This window comes from Hoplias malabaricus, chromosome 1 (genome assembly GCF_029633855.1).
Source record: "Hoplias malabaricus isolate fHopMal1 chromosome 1, fHopMal1.hap1, whole genome shotgun sequence".
Lineage (NCBI taxonomy): Eukaryota > Metazoa > Chordata > Actinopteri > Characiformes > Erythrinidae > Hoplias > Hoplias malabaricus.
Genome location: NC_089800.1, coordinates 74,696,469 through 74,717,727, shown reverse-complemented (window position 1 = coordinate 74,717,727; position 21,259 = coordinate 74,696,469). Strand labels below are relative to the sequence as shown.

Below are 21,259 nucleotides of genomic sequence, written 5' to 3'. Positions count from 1 at the left end.
ATAACAAAATTGTTGTTATAACTTTTTTTTGCCTGTTGCTTGGCCTAGTGAGCACAAAAATTACAACTAGCTAATGGGGAAGTTAGCATACAGTAGTGTAATGGCAAAAAAGTATTTACTATTCTGTTAATGCCCAAAAACCTTCTGCCAAACAACTATGAATTTTCCTCATTCCAAGGGCCTTTTATGTCTACATGAAGCATGTTTATTATAGTAGTGCATGTCTGGAATGGGAAAGAATGTGGTTAAGGTGAAAAGTGTTGTATGCAGCCAGGACACCTCAGGGGGCAGAGGCAGTACAAAGGCTCATGTGCCGACTCAACACTGCTGACTACACTCACTGCTTTTAATGGAAGCTGGCTCCCAAGCAGCCATTCATCAAACCAGACAGCTTTCACTGCCTTCCACTACACAAGTGAGCACCCTTGTTACAGTGTTACGTATGCATAAAACATCTAAAGGCATTCCACATAAATATTAATAAAATCAAACTTAAGCCCTCCACTGTAAACTTTACCCAGTTACATGCATTAACTGTGTCTGAGAGAGTTGGCTTACATATTTCATGAAGCGTTATGATCTAAACACTTTGGGATTGTATGTTTTAGGACCGTAATCAAGAACATGCCATTGTATACAGCACCATATCTTATCCAGGAGGGACACATTCCTACATAGTTTGGAGATTACCCTGCTCAAGCACATTTTCTAAAGCTACACATTAATATAAACTGAAAACTAAAACCTAAGTCTCATAATATTCATTTGATTTCCAAAACTAGGTGTGATTACAATAGAAGCATTTGGAAAAAATCAATAATCAGTGCATTTGAACAATAATTAATAAATCTGGACTCTATCAACCCACACACTGAAATGTCTGCTAAAGTTAGAAAACATGGGATAAAAACAAGCTGTACTGATTTTGCTCCACTTTTTTTCAAGTGCTGAGACATTAAAATAAAACCTTTTTATCCACTAAGTATTTCCAAACAGAACTGGACCTCTGTCTAGGCAAGAGGAAACTCACACATGGGGAGGATACAGTCTAGGATATTTTGGTTAGTAATATCATACTTCGAAGCAGTTCATAACATCACTCCACCATGTTAGAGAAGTGAGGAAGGGGTGTATAGTGTACCTATGCAGACCGGGCAGCATTCTCCTTCTGGGATGTAGAAGTTCTCACAGTCAAGCTCAGCGCACTCAGCCTTGGAACAGAAGGAGATGCCCCCTCGACACTGGCAGAGCCAGCAGGGGTCCATGCGATAAACCTCACCCTCAGCAAACTGCTTCCCTTGGTGCATGCAGTTGGGGGAAACTGGTGAAAAAAAAGACAGAAGCAGTGGGCAGAAGGTAAAACTCATACTATACTCACACTGTGCACATAATGACACAGTTAGCCAAAATATACAGAATCACCTTGTAATTTGCACTTCTAAAACAAAACGGACACAAAAGGGAGTGCTTACAGATCTTAACAAGCTGTTAGACCTCTCTAATTGAAAGAAAACATTGCCCTAGGAAGCTAGCTCTCAAGTGAAACAGTGGAGAGGACTATAAATCTATACTACTATTAATCCAACTACTAATCTGAGTGTGGCAAAAGATGTTGGATGTCCAAGTCAGATGAATCAGTGTTGAATCAAGAATCTGCTTTCGCCATAGTGTGGATTCTGCAAATTTTGCTGGAATCTTCCTAATATTATTGCGGTCAAAATAATTTAGCCCCCCATTGCAAAATACTATTTTATTAGCAAAATAGAATACAGCTCCCCTAATAAATGCCACTGATTATAACTAATACAGCAGTTACTTCAAATTACACCAAAGATTTTCTATGGAGTTTATGGTCAGCTGACAGTGGTGGCAACTCCAGTATCTTCCAGGACTTCTTCTGAAACCAGACTTTCAGGTATGGTCAAATGATGCACAAGCTTCAGCTTCCTCACAGAAAAAAAAAAAATGATTTCCTGATAATTGACTGAATCCCTATATGCTGCAGGTTTCCAATGTCAGAAGAAGCAGACCACCCCAGAGCATCACCGAGCCACCACCACGCTTCCCTGTTCTTTTCAGTGAATGATTATTTCTTCTTTCTCCAGATATACCACTAATTCATAGAATCATTAACTATTTATCTGGGGTATGAATATGATACAAATTTAAAATAATATGTAATATAAAAAATATACTGAGAAAAGGGAGATTTTTTTCTATGTGTTTCTATGTCATCTTAGCTTGCAGGGGGTAAAATCCATAGCAGGAGTCATTGCAGGAGCACAGCCAATGAAAAACTGTTGCTGAGGGAAAATACAAAGTTGTGACATAAATTTAGGATTACAGCAGGTAGTGTTGCAGTCACACAGCTCCAGGGACCTGGAAGTTGTGGGTTCGATTCCCGCTCCGGGTGACTGTCTGTGAGGAGTTGGTGTGTTCTCCCTGTGTCTACGTGGGTTTCCTCCAGGAAAACACACAAACACACCTACATTAGTAGGTGGATTGGTGACTCAAAAGTGTCTGAATGTGTGTGTCTGTGATGTCCTGTGAAGGACTGGTGCCCCCTCCAGGGTGTATTCCTTCCTTGCGCCCAATGATTCCAGGTAGGCTCTGGACCAAGTGCAACCCTGAACTGTATAAGTGGTTACAGATAATGAATTAATCTACCCAATAAATTTACCCAATCAGCATTCTTGACCTCTCTGGCAGAGCTTGTCTTTTCTCACCCCAAAGCAGAGTCAGTCAGGTTTGGAGTAAAGACCTAGTAATTTATCAGGGCACAGGATTCCTGCCGCCTCCAAACTCAACAAGATCTCCCTCTTCTTCAAAATCAGTCAGAGAGGAGAACTTTTTGTTTTTATTCCAGTAGCCCCACCTACAAAATATGTCACCAGCCACCACTGGTTAAGGTTAGGATTAAGATTTAAAATAACAAACATATAGTGAAGCTGTCCATGCATTCCCCCTCCCTTAGCAAAGGAGCCCCATACTGCTGATTTAAGCACCTTCACTAAGCCTTTCTCTGTTCAAACAATGCAGCCAGATCTGCTTAGCAAGAATGCATGGACACTGCTTGTCTTACAGTTAGTACTCACACAAACACACACACACACAGCAACTGGAGCAGAATGAAAACAGAAGTCAGGGCAGAGTGTGTGCTATGGATAGTAGACAGACTTAGTAAAAGCCCAGTGTAAGTACCGGAAACTTCTGCTGTCTCCAATGCTCTGGGCGCTGGAACAACAGATACTGTGAAGGTCTGAATTATAGAGCCAGAGCAAGCCCTGCGCAGCTGCACGCAACCAACCCTTCAACAGCATTCCTAATGGAAACCACTAAAGGTTTCTGACGGCTGAAAAGACTGCACTGTACTACCATTACTATGACTCTGTTATCATTGATTTCACTTTTCATGTGCTTTCAGGAGAGCTTTTTCTTCAACATGACACATACACAGATCAACCGAAACATAATGACCACCTCCTTGTTTCTTCAGTTAATGTCCATTGATGTGGTGGTAGTAGGGTGTGTTAGTGTGTGTTGTGCTGGTATGAGAGGATCCGAGACAGCAGTGCTGCAGGAGTTTTTTTAACCTCTCAGTGTTACTGCAACACACATTAACACATCGCCACAACGTCAGTGTCACTGCGGCACTGAGAACGATCCACCACTCAAATCAATCAACAGTGTGAAAGGGAGCAAACAATGTATACAGAGCAACAGATGGACATCAGTTTGTAATTGTAGAACCACAGAGTGCATCTTGTCAGGTCAGTGGAGCTAAGAGAATGGACAATGTGTGTAGAAACCATGTGGTGGTCATAATGTTATGGTTGACTGCTGTATACACAAACACAGACCAGCCATTATATTGTTACTGCACTCATTGTCCATTTTATCATCTCCACTGACCATACAGGTGCACTTTGTAGCACTATAAGTACAGATTGTACCCAGATAGCAAAGAACATTTGGCCCAAATATGGCCCATCTGCAGTTATCTTCTGGCCCACATTTGGCCTGAAATGATTGTTGACTCAGGGTGAGTCTGGCTACATCAGCTCAGTCACATGTCCACTTTGTATGTGCCAGATGTTAATATTTGGCCCATGTCTGGCACACACAACCCATACCATAAGCCAAGTCAAGCCTGGCTCATGACATTTGGCCCATAAACGACCCACACAAAAGCCCCATTCAGAAAAGGACACCCAAAAACAACAACAACAAAAAAACCCCACAAGGCTGGTGTTATCTGAGTGGTGAATCATCCTCAGCGCTACAGTGACACTGACATTGAAGTGGTGTGTTAGTGTGTGCAGCGCTAGTACAAGTGGATCAGACACAGCAGTTATGGTAGAGTTTTTAATCCCAGTTTTTAAAACTATGCCCACACACTGGCCAATCTATTAAACACACTTAGATTGTGGTTCCTCCTCGCTGATGTAAAGACAGAGAGAGTAGCTGATCTGTTGCTGCACAGTTTCTGTTAGTCATCCTATAGTCCTTCACCATTGGTCAAAGGATGCTCTCCACAGAAAGCTATTTGTTGGATATACTGGTTGGTGCACTATTCCAAACTCCAGGAGCACTGCTGTATCTGATCCAGTATTATAGGCACAACACACACCAACACACCACTGCATCAGACTGCCAAGTTAGTGATCCTTATTTTATTTTATTTTTTTTTTCTTGGGCATAGCTCAACTGTCTTCATATAAACCTGAAGATACAGCTTTCACACTTTCAACTTCATCATAAAAGCAATATGCTTACACTGTGTTCCTCATCGTATAAAAGAATGGTTTTCAGTAACAGAGCACATATCAACTTGCAGGTCAAAAGGTAGCGTATAGAGCACTTTACCTGGCAGCAGAGATATAATGCTCAACTTGATTTATACAGAATCATCTACATAAACCTGCATTTGCAGAACATGCAAATATGTGCTTGTGAAATTTTTAAGTACCACCATGTCTGAAATATATCTTCTATCTTGTCATACTCAGACAGTATATGGAGCGGTAGTATATATTTTAAGCACAATATATAGCAGGAGGCACAAGGATCTACTGCCCTAAAAGCATGGGTCACTAACATGCCTCCTGAAGACCTACCTTACTACAAAATTTAGTTGCAACTTTAATGAAACACACCTGCTCCAGCTAATCAGCATAGGTCCTTACACCCATAAGGTCTTCTTTAGTGTGGCTTCAGGTTTGTTTTGGCTGAGGTCGAACCTGGCATGCAATTACATCATAGTGGGTTGAATCATTGGCCAACAGTTGATATGAATGAAACATTGATGCCCAAAGAATTAATTTGTTGGGAGTCAGAGTTCACTACCTCTGTTTGCTGTGACTGTACACCCTCTGTACTCCCTCTGAACAGAGCTCAGTGGGGTGGCTTTAGAATCAGACAGCTTTGGATATTTCTGAGCAATATCTGCCCCATGTTAGAGGACTGATATGAAGAAAGTGGGTTTTTAGATGAAAATAGAATCAACTCATGCCATTTTACAACAAAATCTCTTCAAACTCCAACAGTAAAACCCTCTTTCTTCCTCATAATCATGCAACACAGAGGCAGATACTGCGGGGTGTTCTTTGTGCTGTGTGTAAAATGATCTGAGCAGGAGTTCTGAACAGAGAGCTTTTATCAAATTGGAAATAACAGGTCATTTAACAGTCTTTCACATTATTGTTTCATTTTTATCTCTTGATGAAAAGTACAAATACCTTTCATCATATTTCTAGTCTTCAAATTATTTTTTTACAATTTAGTTCTTGTGATGATAATGTGCAATTATTTGTCATTGTACAATGTGAAATGAAATGTGTCTTCCGCATTTAACCCATCTGTGGCAGTGAACACGCACACACACTAGTGCACTAGGGGATGTGAACACACACCCAGCAGTTGTGGGTTCAGTGACTTGCTTGAGGGAACCAGTACCAAGGCTGGCCCTCTAGCCATTAGATCACAGCTGCCCTGGCCTATGGACTCTTGCAAATTGGCTGTGCCCTGGCCCCATTGTCTAGTCCTTGAGGAAGAATAGATAGTCAAAATGCCTACTATTCATTTATTAATTACTAGTGTAGGCTTTTGTGTTTCAGTAAGGAAATCACTAAACTGTGATGGTCATTTTCCCTCCATCCTGCTCTAAGACATCAATGCTTCCTATAGCAACATCAGCATCTGTGGACCATATCTCCAGAGCAGATTAAAAAAGCAGGTCTGGCCACACGACCCAGTTCTTTGCAAGCTAATACAAAGCAGGTGGGCCTAGCCAGTTGAAAATAAAGAGAGGATTTGCCTGTTTTATTCCCCACTTCTATTTTCTTCCCCAAACTTGCGTGAGGAGGGAGCAAACTGAGCGAGCTGGAATCAATGTCAAAACGCACCGCCATGATTCATTAGCATAATGTGGCTTCTAAGGGGAAGTCACGTGACAGGATGCGTGCATGTGATTTCCGCAGTGTTTGTGGACTTTAATCACAGGCGCAAACTGGTGCAGCCGTGCCGCATGCCTCCTGATTTTGACTTGGTTTTTCTGTTGTATCATTTTTAAAAGTCAGGGCATAGAGCAAGTCAGCTGTAATGCTAAGTGCACCATCCCGTTTTCGCAGAAGAGAAAGTTAATCAGCATTGTTTTCCATGAAAGATAATAAACAATTAGCTGGAGAGGAAGTCAAAACCCATTAATGAAAGCATTCAATCTTGCTTATCAAGCTCAGCAATCAGCCACTCATTATAATGGCAGTAACTACTATTAGCATGGGTAAGCTGATGAGGCCCTTGAAAGCCACTGTGTAGGGCAACCAAAAAGATTTTCAAAAAACAGCACCCTTGGGGCAGGATTTAGGGTGGTGCTGTGGAAAAAGCTGACAAAAACATCCATGCCTTTCAATTAAATTCAACATTTTACCCTAAAAAACACACAAATAAACAAATAACAACAAATAAAATATTTACAAACAAATACAGGCTCTTTCTGACAGTTTATGATCATGGAAAGCCTGCTGTATTCATACCAAAGGACAAAACTTATGCACTGTATCAAAATGACATGCAAGTGACTCATTTACACCAGAAATCTCATCATGAGGAACTGACAAGATTATATTTTAACGTTACTAAAAGCAAGCAACACATTTTATCAACCAGAGGCAATATATGCCTTATTTATGAACAGGGCATTGCTGGGATTCAGAGAGTTATGTAGAAATACATATAAAGGACTGATAAAACAGCATTGCATACATACGTGTAATAATTCACAGCCTTGTTCCACACTCTCTGGCGTTCTGGCTTTAATAATCTAGGAATTTTTTCGTGTTTAAGTAAAGTAAAAAAAAGCTACGTAGATTCACTCTTTAGAAAGTAACTAATGCTTAGATGTGTCTTTTTATTCTTGCCCTTATGGGACAGACGAGATGATTAGTTTTGTAAAACATAGCGCAGAAAACAATATGATCCTTGATCACAGAAACTCTCCCAAACAAGAACCAAGAGACTTCCACATATTTCTATTTGAGGCTTTAGTAAAACACTGTACTGTTGAGAAGAGTTTGAACTTGTGCCTTAGTTACAAATTTGGTTCTAATTTTTCATTCCACCTTAAAGTATGCAGTGGAGTGTACTACGGCTACAGCTAATGTTTCTGAACAATTTAAGGCCTCATCTCATATATATGATACTTTAAAGTATTTGAATTCATTAATTATGAGAGGTGTCTACAAACGTTTGGACATATCTGAACACAAGGACATGCATTATACAGTCTTCCTCCACAGCTGCTCCCGCTCTGGGTGTGTGTTCACAGCCCCTAGTGCATTAGTGTGTGTGTGTGTGTGTGTGTGTGTGTGTGTGAGTGTGAGTGTGAGTGTGTGTTCACTGCCACCGATGGGTTAAATGCGGAAGACACATTTCATTGTACAATGACAAATATTTATTATTAAATAATAATCTCATTTCATTTCCTTGTACTAATGCTTAAACTGACACTATGTTTCTAGAGGCATTAGGAAGTCACAGATCTGTCTAGCCAAAGCTAAAGGCAATAATTACATGTATTCCATTCGCCACCATTCATCTTTGCTCAGGAATAGAATAACAATCAATTTTCCTAATAAAACATACTGCCAGTGTTTATTTCCCAATTCACACACATTTTAAGAGCTATTACTGCAAATTTTAAAAGGGTATTAACACAGAAAGGCATTCTGTGGATACTTCCACCACAATCCTGGCAGACACACTAACCTAGTAGGCATACAGATGGAATGTGCCAGCCTGGACTCTTACCCTGAGCCAAAGCCAGAACAAGTAGCCAACATTGAGCTTGATAGTGTTTTTGTTGATATCTACAATCATATCCAGTATTATAAAGAATATAATTTAAAAAATAAAGCAAGGACCACCACAGAACAGGTATGAATTGAGTGGTGGAACATTTTCAGTGCTGTAGTGACACTTATGTGGTGGTGTTTTAGTATATGTTGAGTGGGTACAGAGCAGTGCTGCCTTTTGCCTAGGGATAGGGGTGTCTCAATTCCTGTTGGGAAAGAAGGATAGAGCCAAGAGGTAGAGTTATATACCTGCTGAAACTGAGATTTCTCAGGAGCACATTTCAACAAAACAGCTATGAATTCCTTGTAAATCACCAGCAAGTTAGTGGCACAAGTGACCAAACAAAGGCACAAATGTTTTATTTTGCCAGTTCCACCATAAACAGCAAAGCAGTTATGTCCTAGGGCCTGTGGTTACTGCAAAGTTTAAGGTGGAACTGGACATCTTGAACAAAATGTAATTAAATAAACAGTTGAATTAAGCTGAATTAAGGCAGGGGTAAAATTAAGAAACAGGATTCACCCTTAAACCCCTCAGTGTTACTGCGGAACTCAGAATAGTCCACCAACCAAAAATATCCAGCCGAGAGTGTCCTGCATCCACTGATGAAGGACTAGAGAATGAATGACACACACTGTGCAGTGACAGATGAGCTACTGTCTCTGACTTTACATCTACAAGGTGGACCAACGAGGTAGGAGTGTCTAACAGAGACAGTGAGTGGACACAAGCTTTAGAGACTCCAGCAGCACTGCTGTGTCGGATCCACTCACACCAGCACGACACAAACTAACACACCTCCACCATGTCAGTGTCACTGCAGTGCTAAAAATGATACACTAAACAAATAATACCTGCCCTGTGGTGGGCCTGTGAAAGGGATCTAATAAAGTATGCAGAGCAACAGCTAGGTTACACTCTATAATTTTAGAAATACAAAGTGCTCCTATATGGTTAGTGTAGCTGATGACATGGACAATGAATGTAGAAACAAGGCCATTTAATGTTATGGTTTATCAGTGTTTACACCTTTAGATAAAAACACATTTTTGATCACTGTATACTGCATATCAAGGCCTTGTTTTTTTCTCTTTCTCTTCCTTCCTTGAGTCCATCCTTCTTTTTCACTGTCTTTCTCAGAAGAGGGACCAATCATGCAGAAGCTAAGCACTAGTTTAGAGGGCACCAGAAGGGGCATGAAGCCCCCAGGGCTGCTGAAAGAAGCAGACACTTGTTATCAAAATACTGACCCAACCAGCCCCACACCCAGCCCCTTGCCCCTACTACCACCCCCGCCCCACCATCAATCCCCTCACACACACACAGGTTCTCTCTCTCTCTCACCCCTAGGTCTTTCACTCTCTCCCACACACACAGACAGACACGTCCATACATATAGCCCTCTGTGAACTCCCTGCACTTCCCACTTGGCTGTGTGTATGTGTGTGTGTGTGTGTGTGTGTGTGTGTGTGTGTGTGTGTGTGTGTGTGTGTGAGCAGACAAGCGAAGCCTTTGACTCCACTCTGCTGTTTGGTAGCCTAAGCGCTTTTTCCTCTGTTCACCCGGCTTCCTCGTTAAGTCTATTAGTTCCGGGACATGGCACACATTTACAACAGGGCCAAGAGGCCAGAATGGGAATTTGGACTGTTGGTAAAACAGGGAATATTTGACGCTAGCACAAAGTACACATGGAGGATGAAGTCCCCTTCTCCTTGTAAAAGAGGCCTTATTCACTCTCTTTCTTTTCATCTCTCTCTTAAAGGCAACGTCAACGATTCTGGGGAACTGCTGTTCTCTCTGGTTTGTTTACATTCGGAAGCTGAAGATGGAACAGTGTGTGAGGAAAAAAACGACTGCTGTTTGTACACGACTGAAGTTTAATTACCACAGAAGCTCATTTGTAACTAATTGTTTACTTTTGTAGCACCTTCTGTCAGTGTTTACTTCCATGGAGTTAGCATTTAGTTGTGCAACATTTTCTGTCTGTGTTTATTTTCAGTTAGTGCTCTTCTGAAATCTCCCAGCTCTGAGCTGTTTTTTTTTGGAACTGTGAGGGATGAAACTCCATCCAATACCTTTGGGATGACATGTAACTGTGTTGACCATCCAGAATGAATCCTCCAAAATCAATACCTGACCTTAATAATGCTTGTTTTACTCAATACAATCATTCATTATCTGTAACCGTTTATCCAGTTCAGGGTCGCAGGTGGTCCAGAGCTTACCTGCAATCATTGGGCACAAGGCTGGAATAAACCCTGGAGGGGGCACCAGTCCTTTACAGGGCAACACACACACTCACTCACACCTATGGACACTTTGAAGTCACCAATCCACCTACCAATGTGTGTTTTTAGACCGTGGGAGGAAACCAGTACACCCGGGGGAAACCCACACGGACAAGGGGAGAACATACCAACTCCTCACAGACAGTCACCCGGAGCAGGAATTGAACCCACAACCTCCAGGTTCTTGGAGCTGTGTGACTGCGACACTACCTGCTGCACCACCGTGCCACCCTTTGATACAATCAAAGCCTCAAATTCAGTCTAGTTTAAAGAACAAACTCTGTTAATACTTTTCATTCAAGAACACTGAATTAACAAGTGTTTTAAAAATATATGTTTCTTGTGTCTTGTTAGTGGTACCCCGGTAGTGTTTTCACTGTGGTCTTACCTCTCTGGCAGTCATAGGTGTGGCAGCAGTTGCCTGGTGCGCCACTAGCCTCATTAATGACCACTGCCCTGTGTCCACTAGGACATTCCAGCTGGGGTGGGCACTGACCACAGGTGCACTGATGTGGCAGTATAGGGCAACAGCCTCCAGGGGGCGTGTAGCTTCGGGTCAGTACTGAGTCGGGAGGGCAGTCAGTCACGGGCAGAGCAGGGCATATGATCCCGTCACATTTCAGCTCCACTGGAACACAGAGACAGAAAGAGGAGTTTAGAATGAGATGTTGAAAAATTGTGACTGTGTGTGAGTGTGTGTGTGTGTGTGTGAGAGAGAGAGAGTGTGAGTGCGTGTGTGTGTGAGAGAGAGAGAGAGAGAGAGAGAGAGAGAGAGAGAGAGATCAGATTGCAGGCTGGCAGGACTTTTCCCGTCATCAGATCTAACTGGGACTCTCTCTCTGACAGTTTTATGCATCCTGTTCACCTGAGCGTGAGAACACACACTCACACCAGAGATCCCTGTACTTCCTGTACTTCATGCACTGCATGGCGTACTGATCTCAGAAAACAAGCAGGCTTATTCAGCTGTTTGTTATTTCAGCCCTGAGCTTACAGCAGGGGTTCTAGGTCCGGCTGGGGTTCCCAGTGCCTGTGCCCCCACACTTTGCATGTTACTAAGTTTAGTTTCAGCTAGCAAATCCATTTCAACTAAGTAGCTAATAAACAAAGTTGTAATGAACTAGACACAGAGACAACAAAACAATCTGTGGAACATGGGTCAGAACAGGAGTGTAAACTCCTACAGAACTCTACAGAACCATTTAAAGGGAACACCTGCGATTGTGGGGTTGTGCCAATTTCGCATTTGTTTACGTTCAGAAGCGCTATATCTTTTAAGGTGGAACTGTGTGTTTGTACATGGCTATGGTTTAAACACTAGCTACTACAAAAAGGTGGAACCCCAAAACATCATGAATAGGGCAAAGTCTCAAGACGTGATTGGTCTGCAACCATGATAATGGAGGTTTGATTGGTCATGGCTGTACAAAGCAAAAGAACAGAACACATTCTATTTTTTCATCTATAGAAATCAGTCTCCCTGTGAATAGGTTTTACTTCTTAAGCTCTACTGAAGCGTCAAAATACCACATTAAAGGCAGGAGAAGATGCTCATACAATAGCAAAAGCGATGTCCTTTTGTGTGCTGCAGGTAGTGTCGCAGTCACACAGCTCCAGGAAACTGGAGGTTGGGGGTTCAAGTCCTGCTCTGGGTGACTGTCTGTGAGGAGTTTGGTGTTTTCTCCCCGTGTCTGCATGGGTTTCCTCTGGGTGCTCCAGTTTCCTCCCATGGTCTAAAAAAAAAAAATATATATATATATATGCATGCTCCAATTTTAGACACACAAGGTAAGGGAAGAGCAAAACCCCTTTGCACCACAGCTTATATTTAAATTGGATAACAATTTCTCTCTTTTTTTCTGTCTCCTTACTTTGTATACACCATGTATACAATATATATATATCGGTTGCCAGTTTTAATTAAAATACTTGCTTTTATTTTTATATTGAACATTTATACATTTGATGGTTTTTCCATATTTTCTGACTGTTTTATCTCAACACTGAGATGAGGTCTTCTCAGGCTCTAAAACATGTGTGTCATGTGTAGACTTTATGGGGACATATATTGTGTTGTTAGTTGATTTTAAGTGAAACAAAGACTTCTTGCTGTATCTTAACCATTTCCTTTGGCTGCAGACATTCAATAAATAGCCTTTCTGACAAAGTTGTTCTCAAAGTGAGACTGGTCCTGGACATCTGTTTCAGGGCTTAAGTGAATGGTGCAAGTGCATTTTGAGTGGACACAGAAGCAATAAAACTGGAGTGGAAAAAGCTGCCTGGTTGAATGAATTCTAGTTCACTTTACATCATGGTAAATTAATTATCAAAATTTGTTCCAGCAATACATATTAGAGCATGCTGTATTCGCACACTGCTGCTGACCACGTTTGTCTTCACAGATGTAGCTTATCCACACGCTGATGGACAGATTGAAGCATCATGCCACAGGCCACAAATCACCACATGGTCTGAGGCAAACATTTGAAATATGGGCTAAGTAATAGTCCAAGCATGGACTTACAGTGGGGAATGGTGTGAAATTTTTAAAACATACCAATGCTTTGGAAAAGGCAAAGTTCAACATAGGATCAGGAAATGTCTCACATACCCAGCAGGTAACAAGACAACAAGGCTACCATTATATCAAAGATGTAAAGCACATCTGATTTCTGAAATGTTTACTAAAAATATAGATATGTGTTATTCAGAGGACAAGTATTACCCTTTGCAATGGCATTTCCCTACAGTGCATCATACTATTATTAGAATAGCATGAATAGAATAGGACAAGGGGTGCAATGTACTAGCAGAATTTCTGCACTCATGTACTCATACAGTCACACTTTTCAGCTCAGGTCCTCATTAGGTATAATCCTTTTCTTTATACTGGATTCTGTTTCAGTCCATCAGTAACGTCAGAATGTGCCTGTCTGCAAAGCCTCTGATGCTGTCACATTTACACGATACCCTTGTAGAGGCATTAGGCCACTCTGGGTTGAATTTTGGATGGGGGTCAGGAAAAGAAAATTGGTGGATCACTTCTGCCTGCACTGTTATTGTGTTAGAACAGAAGCTACCTCACAGAGCTTGGATTACACAGCTCTTAAACAGAGTTTATTTTGGGTTTGAATTACTCAGTGTAGCTGTATGACTCCAATTCAGAGGATTAATAAATGCAGACAGAGAGGGAGTGACAGAGACTTTTTTGCCCTTGACGTTTGTCAGAGAAGGAAATCTTATCGGGACTTTCTAGCCAAAACAAGATGAGGCTATGCTGGTAACACTTCATTTGAAGGCCATTATACAGACAACCTCAACTGCTCTCTCAGTGTTCAACATTTTAGAATCTTAAAATTTCTGGGTTCTTCATGAAACATGCGATTTTGCTTTGTTCAGAATACCATAAGGATCAAACAACACACCACTTTTCTTCTCTTGTTTGTTTAAATGACAACGAGCCACTGTTTACCCCAATTCCGAGCACACAGTAGTGAGAAGTGAGTGAGCAAAAGCTCCAAATTTTTGGCATTTTTTTTCTTTGTTTTCTTTCTTCTATATTCCTGTTTTTACCATTATTGATCAGTACACTTATTTCTCTGCACTAGTTATCTGTTTAACTCTATTTAAGCTCACTTTTGTGATCTCAAATAAACATCAATCAATCACAAAACACATCACAAAGCAACTACACAAGTCCAGTTCTATGATTGAAGAGACCTACCATTTAAAAAAACCCAGCACTTAATGTACAAAGTGAGGCAAAATCAGAATCTGGTTTTCTTGTTTGCTCCAGGTCATCACTATACGGATAAATTCATTGGGACACCTGCACGTCACACCTACAGGGGATTTTATGATATCCCATTCTATATCCACAGACATTAATTTGGATTTGGCTCTCCCTTTTGCAGCTGTAGCAGCAGGTTTGAAACTCTGAAGTTAAATTCAGCAGAGCACTCTTGCCTCAGCATTCAGTGACCCCACTCTGTAATTGTACAGTGGCTTTGCCACTTAGTAGCTGAGTTGCTGTGGTTTCTAAATGACTGCAATTTTTAATAATACCACTCAAAGTTCATTATGGAAATCTAGGATGAAAGATATTTTGCAAATTGTGTTGTTGCAAGTTACATCCCATTAAAGTACCATGCGTGAGGTCTTTGGAAGGACCCAATACTTCGTAGCTACATTCTGGATTTTATTCACTTGTGGCAAAGGGACTTAATTAAACACATTCATTCAATGTATAGGTTGTTTGCCCCAACACTTCTGCCCTTATGTGTATGTCCCTTTCAGGTGTACCTATCATTTTGGTGGTCTAAAACTAGCAATACAGCAAATTCCCAAGACAGACAAAACTGAGAAAAAGGCATGCTGCTGCCATCCACACATTGTTTCTGGATGTTTTGACAAGCTTTGAGAGGCACAAAAATCACTCAGCCTAACATGTGACCAGGCGTATTCCCGGCTGAGTCAGAACCTCAGTGCATTGAATCATTCCACTGGGACTGCTGCCAGTGGAACTCCCCTAGCACAACATAACACCATGTGGAGACCCTTGCTCACACATCCATGAGGCATGATGAGCACCAGTATCAATGTGCTGTACATTCAGTCGATTGGCTGAAGTTCCTCAAAGTCACACCAGATACTGAAAGCAAAATTCACATACTTCAGCCACTCCTAGATCTGTAATACTGGATCCAATCAATGACAAAGTGATATATTTAAACAATTGAGAAAATGGGTTCTTTTCATCTACTTTGAAAGGGACATATTTTAAACTGTGTTTTCTGGGGTCTTACTGAAATGTTTGTGACAAACATTGGTCAAAATAACACAAAGATCAAGCACTACCCTGTCTAAACAGCCCTGATAAGAACAACTGATTTGAGCGCAAGTTCCTTTTAATGATAACGAGCTTCTTTTTACTGCAAGGCGAGAGCCCAGGAGTGAGGAGTAGAAACTCTTAGTTGTAGTCATTTTTGCATGATGCTCTTTCTTCTCTGCCCTCTCATTCATTGATTTATTCATGCATTCATTCGTTTAGCCACGTAGTGATTGGGGATATTCAGAAGAGGGGGCAGGACAATGCTAAAGTCAGACCTGAACACCAGAACCTGTACAATTAAGGTGCACAGACACTGAACATGTGATTTTTTCATATGTTCTTTTTAAAACACCTTTTTTTTAAGTCTACCCTCTGGTGATGTAAAACATAAGCCTACATCCATAAGCTAATTTTGGCTAAATCCATTTGTTTCTCCTTTCAACACACAGGATATCTCTCAGGGATCCAGAGATACAGATTTTCAAACATCAAATTAAGTTGGAAGACACATCCTTAAAAGACTCTCCCAAAGCACAGAGAAACAAAAACACCACAAAACTCATAAACAACTAATAGCCTTATGAGCATGAGGAAAAAGAAGATGTTTATTAGCAAGGGTCACTGGCATGCTCCATGATCCATTGCACCGCTGAGACTGATGAGAAAAGCGGTAACCAGAATGAACCGCCTGGCGCGGTTTGGGCTGTGGTGTCTTCCAGAGACCGGTGGCTTTGCTGATGTCCTTCCCAGGCTTTGACCCCATCGCTCCCTTTCCAAATCCTGCAACTCGACTCTCGCCGAGGATGTGCTTCAGCTCTGACATTTACAGACTTGTAAGAAGAGCTTGTGTGTGTTTTTGTCTTCCCCCTTTGACCCCACCATATGGGAAATTTAAAAAACTATTTAGCAAAGTCATGACACACTTTCTACTCACAGTTGAGCTACTCTGTAGATTTAGTTTGTATTGTTTAATTCTAGATGACCAAAAAGTATAGAATTGTTGATTAACACTACTGTAAACACAGGGAGAACCCTTGGGAGAGATTTTAATGCGTGTGTCAAGATGGGGTTCCTTTGAGTGGCTTTCCCTGAAACTGGAAATCTACACTGTAGGGGAAAATAGAAACTGAGTAAGCCTGTGTGTGTGTGTGTGTGTGTGTGTGTTGCATGTATAGGAAAGGTATTATTTTGGTAGGAAATCCAACGGTTGAGATTGAAGCTGTGGCATCTGTTGAATAAATAGTGCTGGAGTGTGAGGTATCTGTACAGCACTGTTTGCTTTAGCTGACTGAGAAAAAGCAGTAGCTGGGCACAAAGCTTTCATTGATCAAACTTTCTCTTTTTTCCTCAAAAAAAAATCTCACATTATGGTCCACCACAAACCCTTTCACGTTAATCCTACACTTCATTCAAATTTCAAATAAATAGCCAGAGGCCTGATTCTGGACCATTTTCCCTACTTTCAGAATGCGTTCTTTGAGACTTTTAAAAAATATTTTGAATTCTTTCACAAAATTTTGAATTTTGATGTTGACATCATACTTACTGCTAAAATTCCTCAGTGTTTTCTAGGGCAGAGTTTTTTTGCATTGTATTTGTAAATTGTATTAATATAATGCCTGAATATTAATGTAAAGCTCTTGGACTTTACATTACCCAGGCTGTGTAGTTCGCCCCGCTGCTGTTCTAACTTTAAGGGTGAATCCCATTTCATAGTTTTACCCATACACCTTATTTTTCAATGTCATAATTGGAACAATGCTAGCGGTAATGTTAGCGGCAAAAATCTTCCCCTATAAAAAGGGACAGGAGCCTGATACCAGAACACACACCTTCAGAAATGTCCCACATCCTCATCTGAGTCTTTCCAAACACAGCACTGGAACGATGTTCATGTGAAAGAGCCACGACGAAGTTAAATGGAGTAAAACAAACACCTCAGGTGAGGAGAAATAAGAATACTAATTAAATGTGGTTAAAACGAGAAAGGAAAACAAAGGGAACCAAGTAAAAATGGCTAATAACCAGAGCTACTCCTGGTACTGCATTCTCATTCCTGTGCTCTCACGCTGAACTGAGCTGTGGCTCATTTAAAGGAACAGGCACTGAAACTGGTCATTCTGGCCAGGGCTGTGTAGACAAAATATATCGCATCTATGATTTATATAACTAACTGTATTTATAAGACACACTCTGATGATTGGATGACTTGGGAGGTACTGAGAGCTTTTACTGAACTGGGATAATCAACTGAACTAAATTTAATACAGGTTTCTCTAAAACTCATTAAAAGCCTGTAAGTAGTTTTTACTTAATTTGACCCCCCCCTTCCCCCAGTATATTTGATCTTACTTTACCTTCAATTTTATTACTGTTTTTACTCATTTTTATTACCTTTTATAAGGCTTTATTTAGACATTTTTATTGTAGATTGCTTGTTGATCTTATTTTATTCATTTTCTGTATTTAACTTTATTGTAAATGTATGTAACTCTGTTAATTTTAGTTCAAGTTCCATCCAAATGAGGCTTACCCTCAATGTATTTCTGAGTGAAAATAAAGATTGATTATTTGATTAAGTCAATGTCTTTCAGAAAAGCTGGATATAATGAGGTTCCAATGTGGCTTAAATAATACCATTATTAGCTGGTTAGAGAGTTACAGGCAGGGCAGAGGAGAGAGAGAGAGAGAGAGAGAGAGAGAGAGAAAGTGTACAAATTCCAAAGCAGATGCATTTCAGCACCAGTCCCTGTCTGGGTTCTGGGAGAGGGCCCGAGATAATTAGGTAGTCAGTGGCTATGGAAGCAATCTTACCACCACAATGGTGGCTATTCTCCAATGTTTAGCAAACAAAGACACAAAGCCCTTATTTGACATGCTTGATAAATTCAGTCTAACCAAAATTTGCTTGCTCCTGGTAGAATAGCATGGCACTATGAAATGCCTAGCAACTGGGAGTCTGTGGCAACACACACACACACACACACGTACAGAGAAAACCACAAGGCCTAGAAGAGGTGGGACACGGAAATTGGCTCATTACCACAAAGCGGTCCATTGTAAACAATGCATATAGATCTGGCACCTCCAACACTCATTCATGAAAGAAAAGCAGCTTTGTAAATGTGTTTTTCCTTTTAGCAGAGGGCACAAGGGCAGTAGTCTTCCTCCTCTCTCCCTCTTTTTCTCGCGCGTCTCTTGCAGGCAGAGGAGGCTGTGTTGACAAGCCGGGGTTTACTCATGGAATGAAAAAAAAAAAAACGTGCACAATGCATGCAGTGTTCGTAGACTGACTTTGGACGCTAGTCAGCAAGGAACAAAGCTGTCTCAGTGCAGCTGGTCTTGCGTGGGCTTTTCAGGCTCAAGCCCTCAAGTTTTATACAGTTTAAACATGCAAAAAAAAAAAAAAAAATACAGGACGATTGAGATCAGGTAGTCACGTACTGAGGTTAGTGTGCTGTTGGCCTACAGGTGCCATCGGGAGAGAAGGCTTTTGAAATAGAAACTGCAGGGCTAAACTACCATCTGAGATCAAGACATGTGCTGAGATGCTTTGGTCAACATGTGAATGGGTTCCATAAGGAGTCGGGGGATATGGGAGGGGCTGTCCCGCCTCCTCAAGACACACAACCTCAACAGCCATTTACTCACTTAGTAAATATTTGAGGATGAAAAATATGACACTATGTTGGACAGGACCTTGAGTTTGACCGTTTGTGCTTATTTTTGTACACATTCAAGACAACAAAGGCTGACTATGCAGGAAAACTAGTGGAAAAATGAGTCACGAACATCAGCAAATAGGTCCTGAGTGGTCATTTTTAAGGGACAAAATAAACATTTTGTTTTTGTTAGGGTTTATGTTTATAGAACCTATACTGTTGTTGTCCAAAGAAAAACATGTATTTCCATTTCTGTCAACTTTTAGTTTACTACATCATTTGAAAACAGCAGCTGTCCTTCATGATGAATAGTAATGCTCTAAAGTTAAGAACGGTTCTTCCTTCTTCTGTAAAATTACTACTTTGGAGATACATTTTTATTTTTGGACAGTGATTATATGAAACCATATCCCATAGTGTCCCATATGCCACTGACTCTGCTTATCTGTGTCTGTTCAGATCTGTGGCTGTTTCTGAGTGTATCTTTTGCATGTGTGTGTGTGTGCACGTCTGTTTGGGTGCACTGTGGAAATACACACCCTTCCCTTCATTGTTAGACTTACAGTGCTGAGGGGGACCTGAGCCTTTATCATGCTGAGCACATCAAACAATGACCCCTCCAGACAAAAGCCCTCTCTGCTTATTGTCTGACACTCCGCGCTGCAGAAAAGACACAGTCCATTAAAAAAAATAGGGGCGGTCCATTTTATGGAACCTGGTTAACACACATTTGATGCACCATAAAGCTGTAAAGCTCCGCCTAGACCAAGGTGTTTGCCTACCTTGACTGCGAGAAATGATTTTGGGTTTTTGGTTAATATAGGCTTAGTTCATAATTTGTTGGAGGTGCTGTAAAAATCTGTTATAATGCAGATTTTGAAGAAAGACATTTCTGCACATCTGAGTCATGATTGCTGCCACTGAGGTGGTTATATTATCCTCCATTCAAAAAAAAAAACACTGAAAATTTTGCCACATGTCTAACAAATTGTGAAACAGATCAGATCTGAAGTGTAAGGTAAAAACAAGAACATTTTATTGTACACTTATTTCTTCCACAGACATTTCTGGCAGTCAAACAACGAGAATCTATGCGGAGCTTGAAGGGATTATGGTGCAATATTTGAACATTTCTGCCCAGTGTGTGCTAACCAATCACATTCATACTCACCTGTTGGCTTGAACCAATTACATTTCTTATGCTTTTGCCTCCAGAATCAAGTTGAGATTTTGTATGTGTCTCTTTAAGAGGTGCTCACATTGTTTGTACATGTGTATTTCTCTGTTCTGCTGAAGAGAATAATTTGTGCTGCAACAAGCTGGAGTAATAAATAAATGTCCAGATAGTGTCTGGATCACTATTTGACATCTATACCATGTGCTTCATGCCTCCCTTATTTATTTGGCCCCACCAAAGGAACATTAAGTAAGATGGGGTGTTTTTGCTGCTGGGCTCCCCCTACAGCTGCAGAGTGCAATTTACTATTAAAGCACTGTCCGCAAATCAAGCGGGTGGTTTTCTACCCTCCTCCAAAACTTTCATAACAGGTTCCGCAGTGCTGAGCGCAAAGTAGCAACAACAAAGACTCTATTCTCCCTATTACAGGTCAGAAAATAATCACAATAATTTTAAGCTGTATTTTAAAGCAAGAATACTATGTTCATTTAATATGATCAAATATTTTTGAAATACATCACACTGTGTCTATACAAACAGCCAAAGCACAAAATACCGTGACCCTGAAATGGATAAGCAGAAAAGATGATGATGATGATGACGATGAAGAAAATTGTGGTGCATTAAATATCTCTAAACCCCTCATCTACAATTGTGGGGGACTGCAGGTCTCTCTGGTTTGTTTATGTTCAGAAGCTCCATGTAATTTAAGGTTGAGAGGTATGTTTAAAGAGAAAATGACCGTTGTTTGTTTGTGGTTTAAATTATCTGTAAGTATTTTTTCACTGTTTGAATTACCACAGGGCGTCACAGTGGCGCAGCAGGTAGTGTTGCAGTCACACAGCCCCAGGGACCTGGAGGTTGTGGGTTTGATTCCCACTCCGGGTGACTGTCTGTGGAAGTTGGTGTGGTGTCCGCGTGGGTTTCCTCCGGGTGCTCCGGTTTCCTC

The 21,259-nt window shown here is 40.9% G+C and overlaps 1 protein-coding gene across 1 annotated transcript in view; it reads right to left on the bottom strand.

The window, feature by feature from the left end:
* LOC136708751 (cysteine-rich motor neuron 1 protein-like) overlaps nt 1–21,259 on the bottom strand; it is a 75,408-nt gene that overhangs the window by 30,817 nt on the left and 23,332 nt on the right. Inside the window, exons 4-5 of the mRNA XM_066683519.1 lie at nt 11,029–11,268; nt 1,142–1,321 (exon numbers count right to left, since the gene is read on the bottom strand). Coding sequence (XP_066539616.1) covers nt 1,142–1,321; nt 11,029–11,268 — 420 coding nt within the window. The remainder of the gene's footprint in view (nt 1–1,141; nt 1,322–11,028; nt 11,269–21,259) is intronic.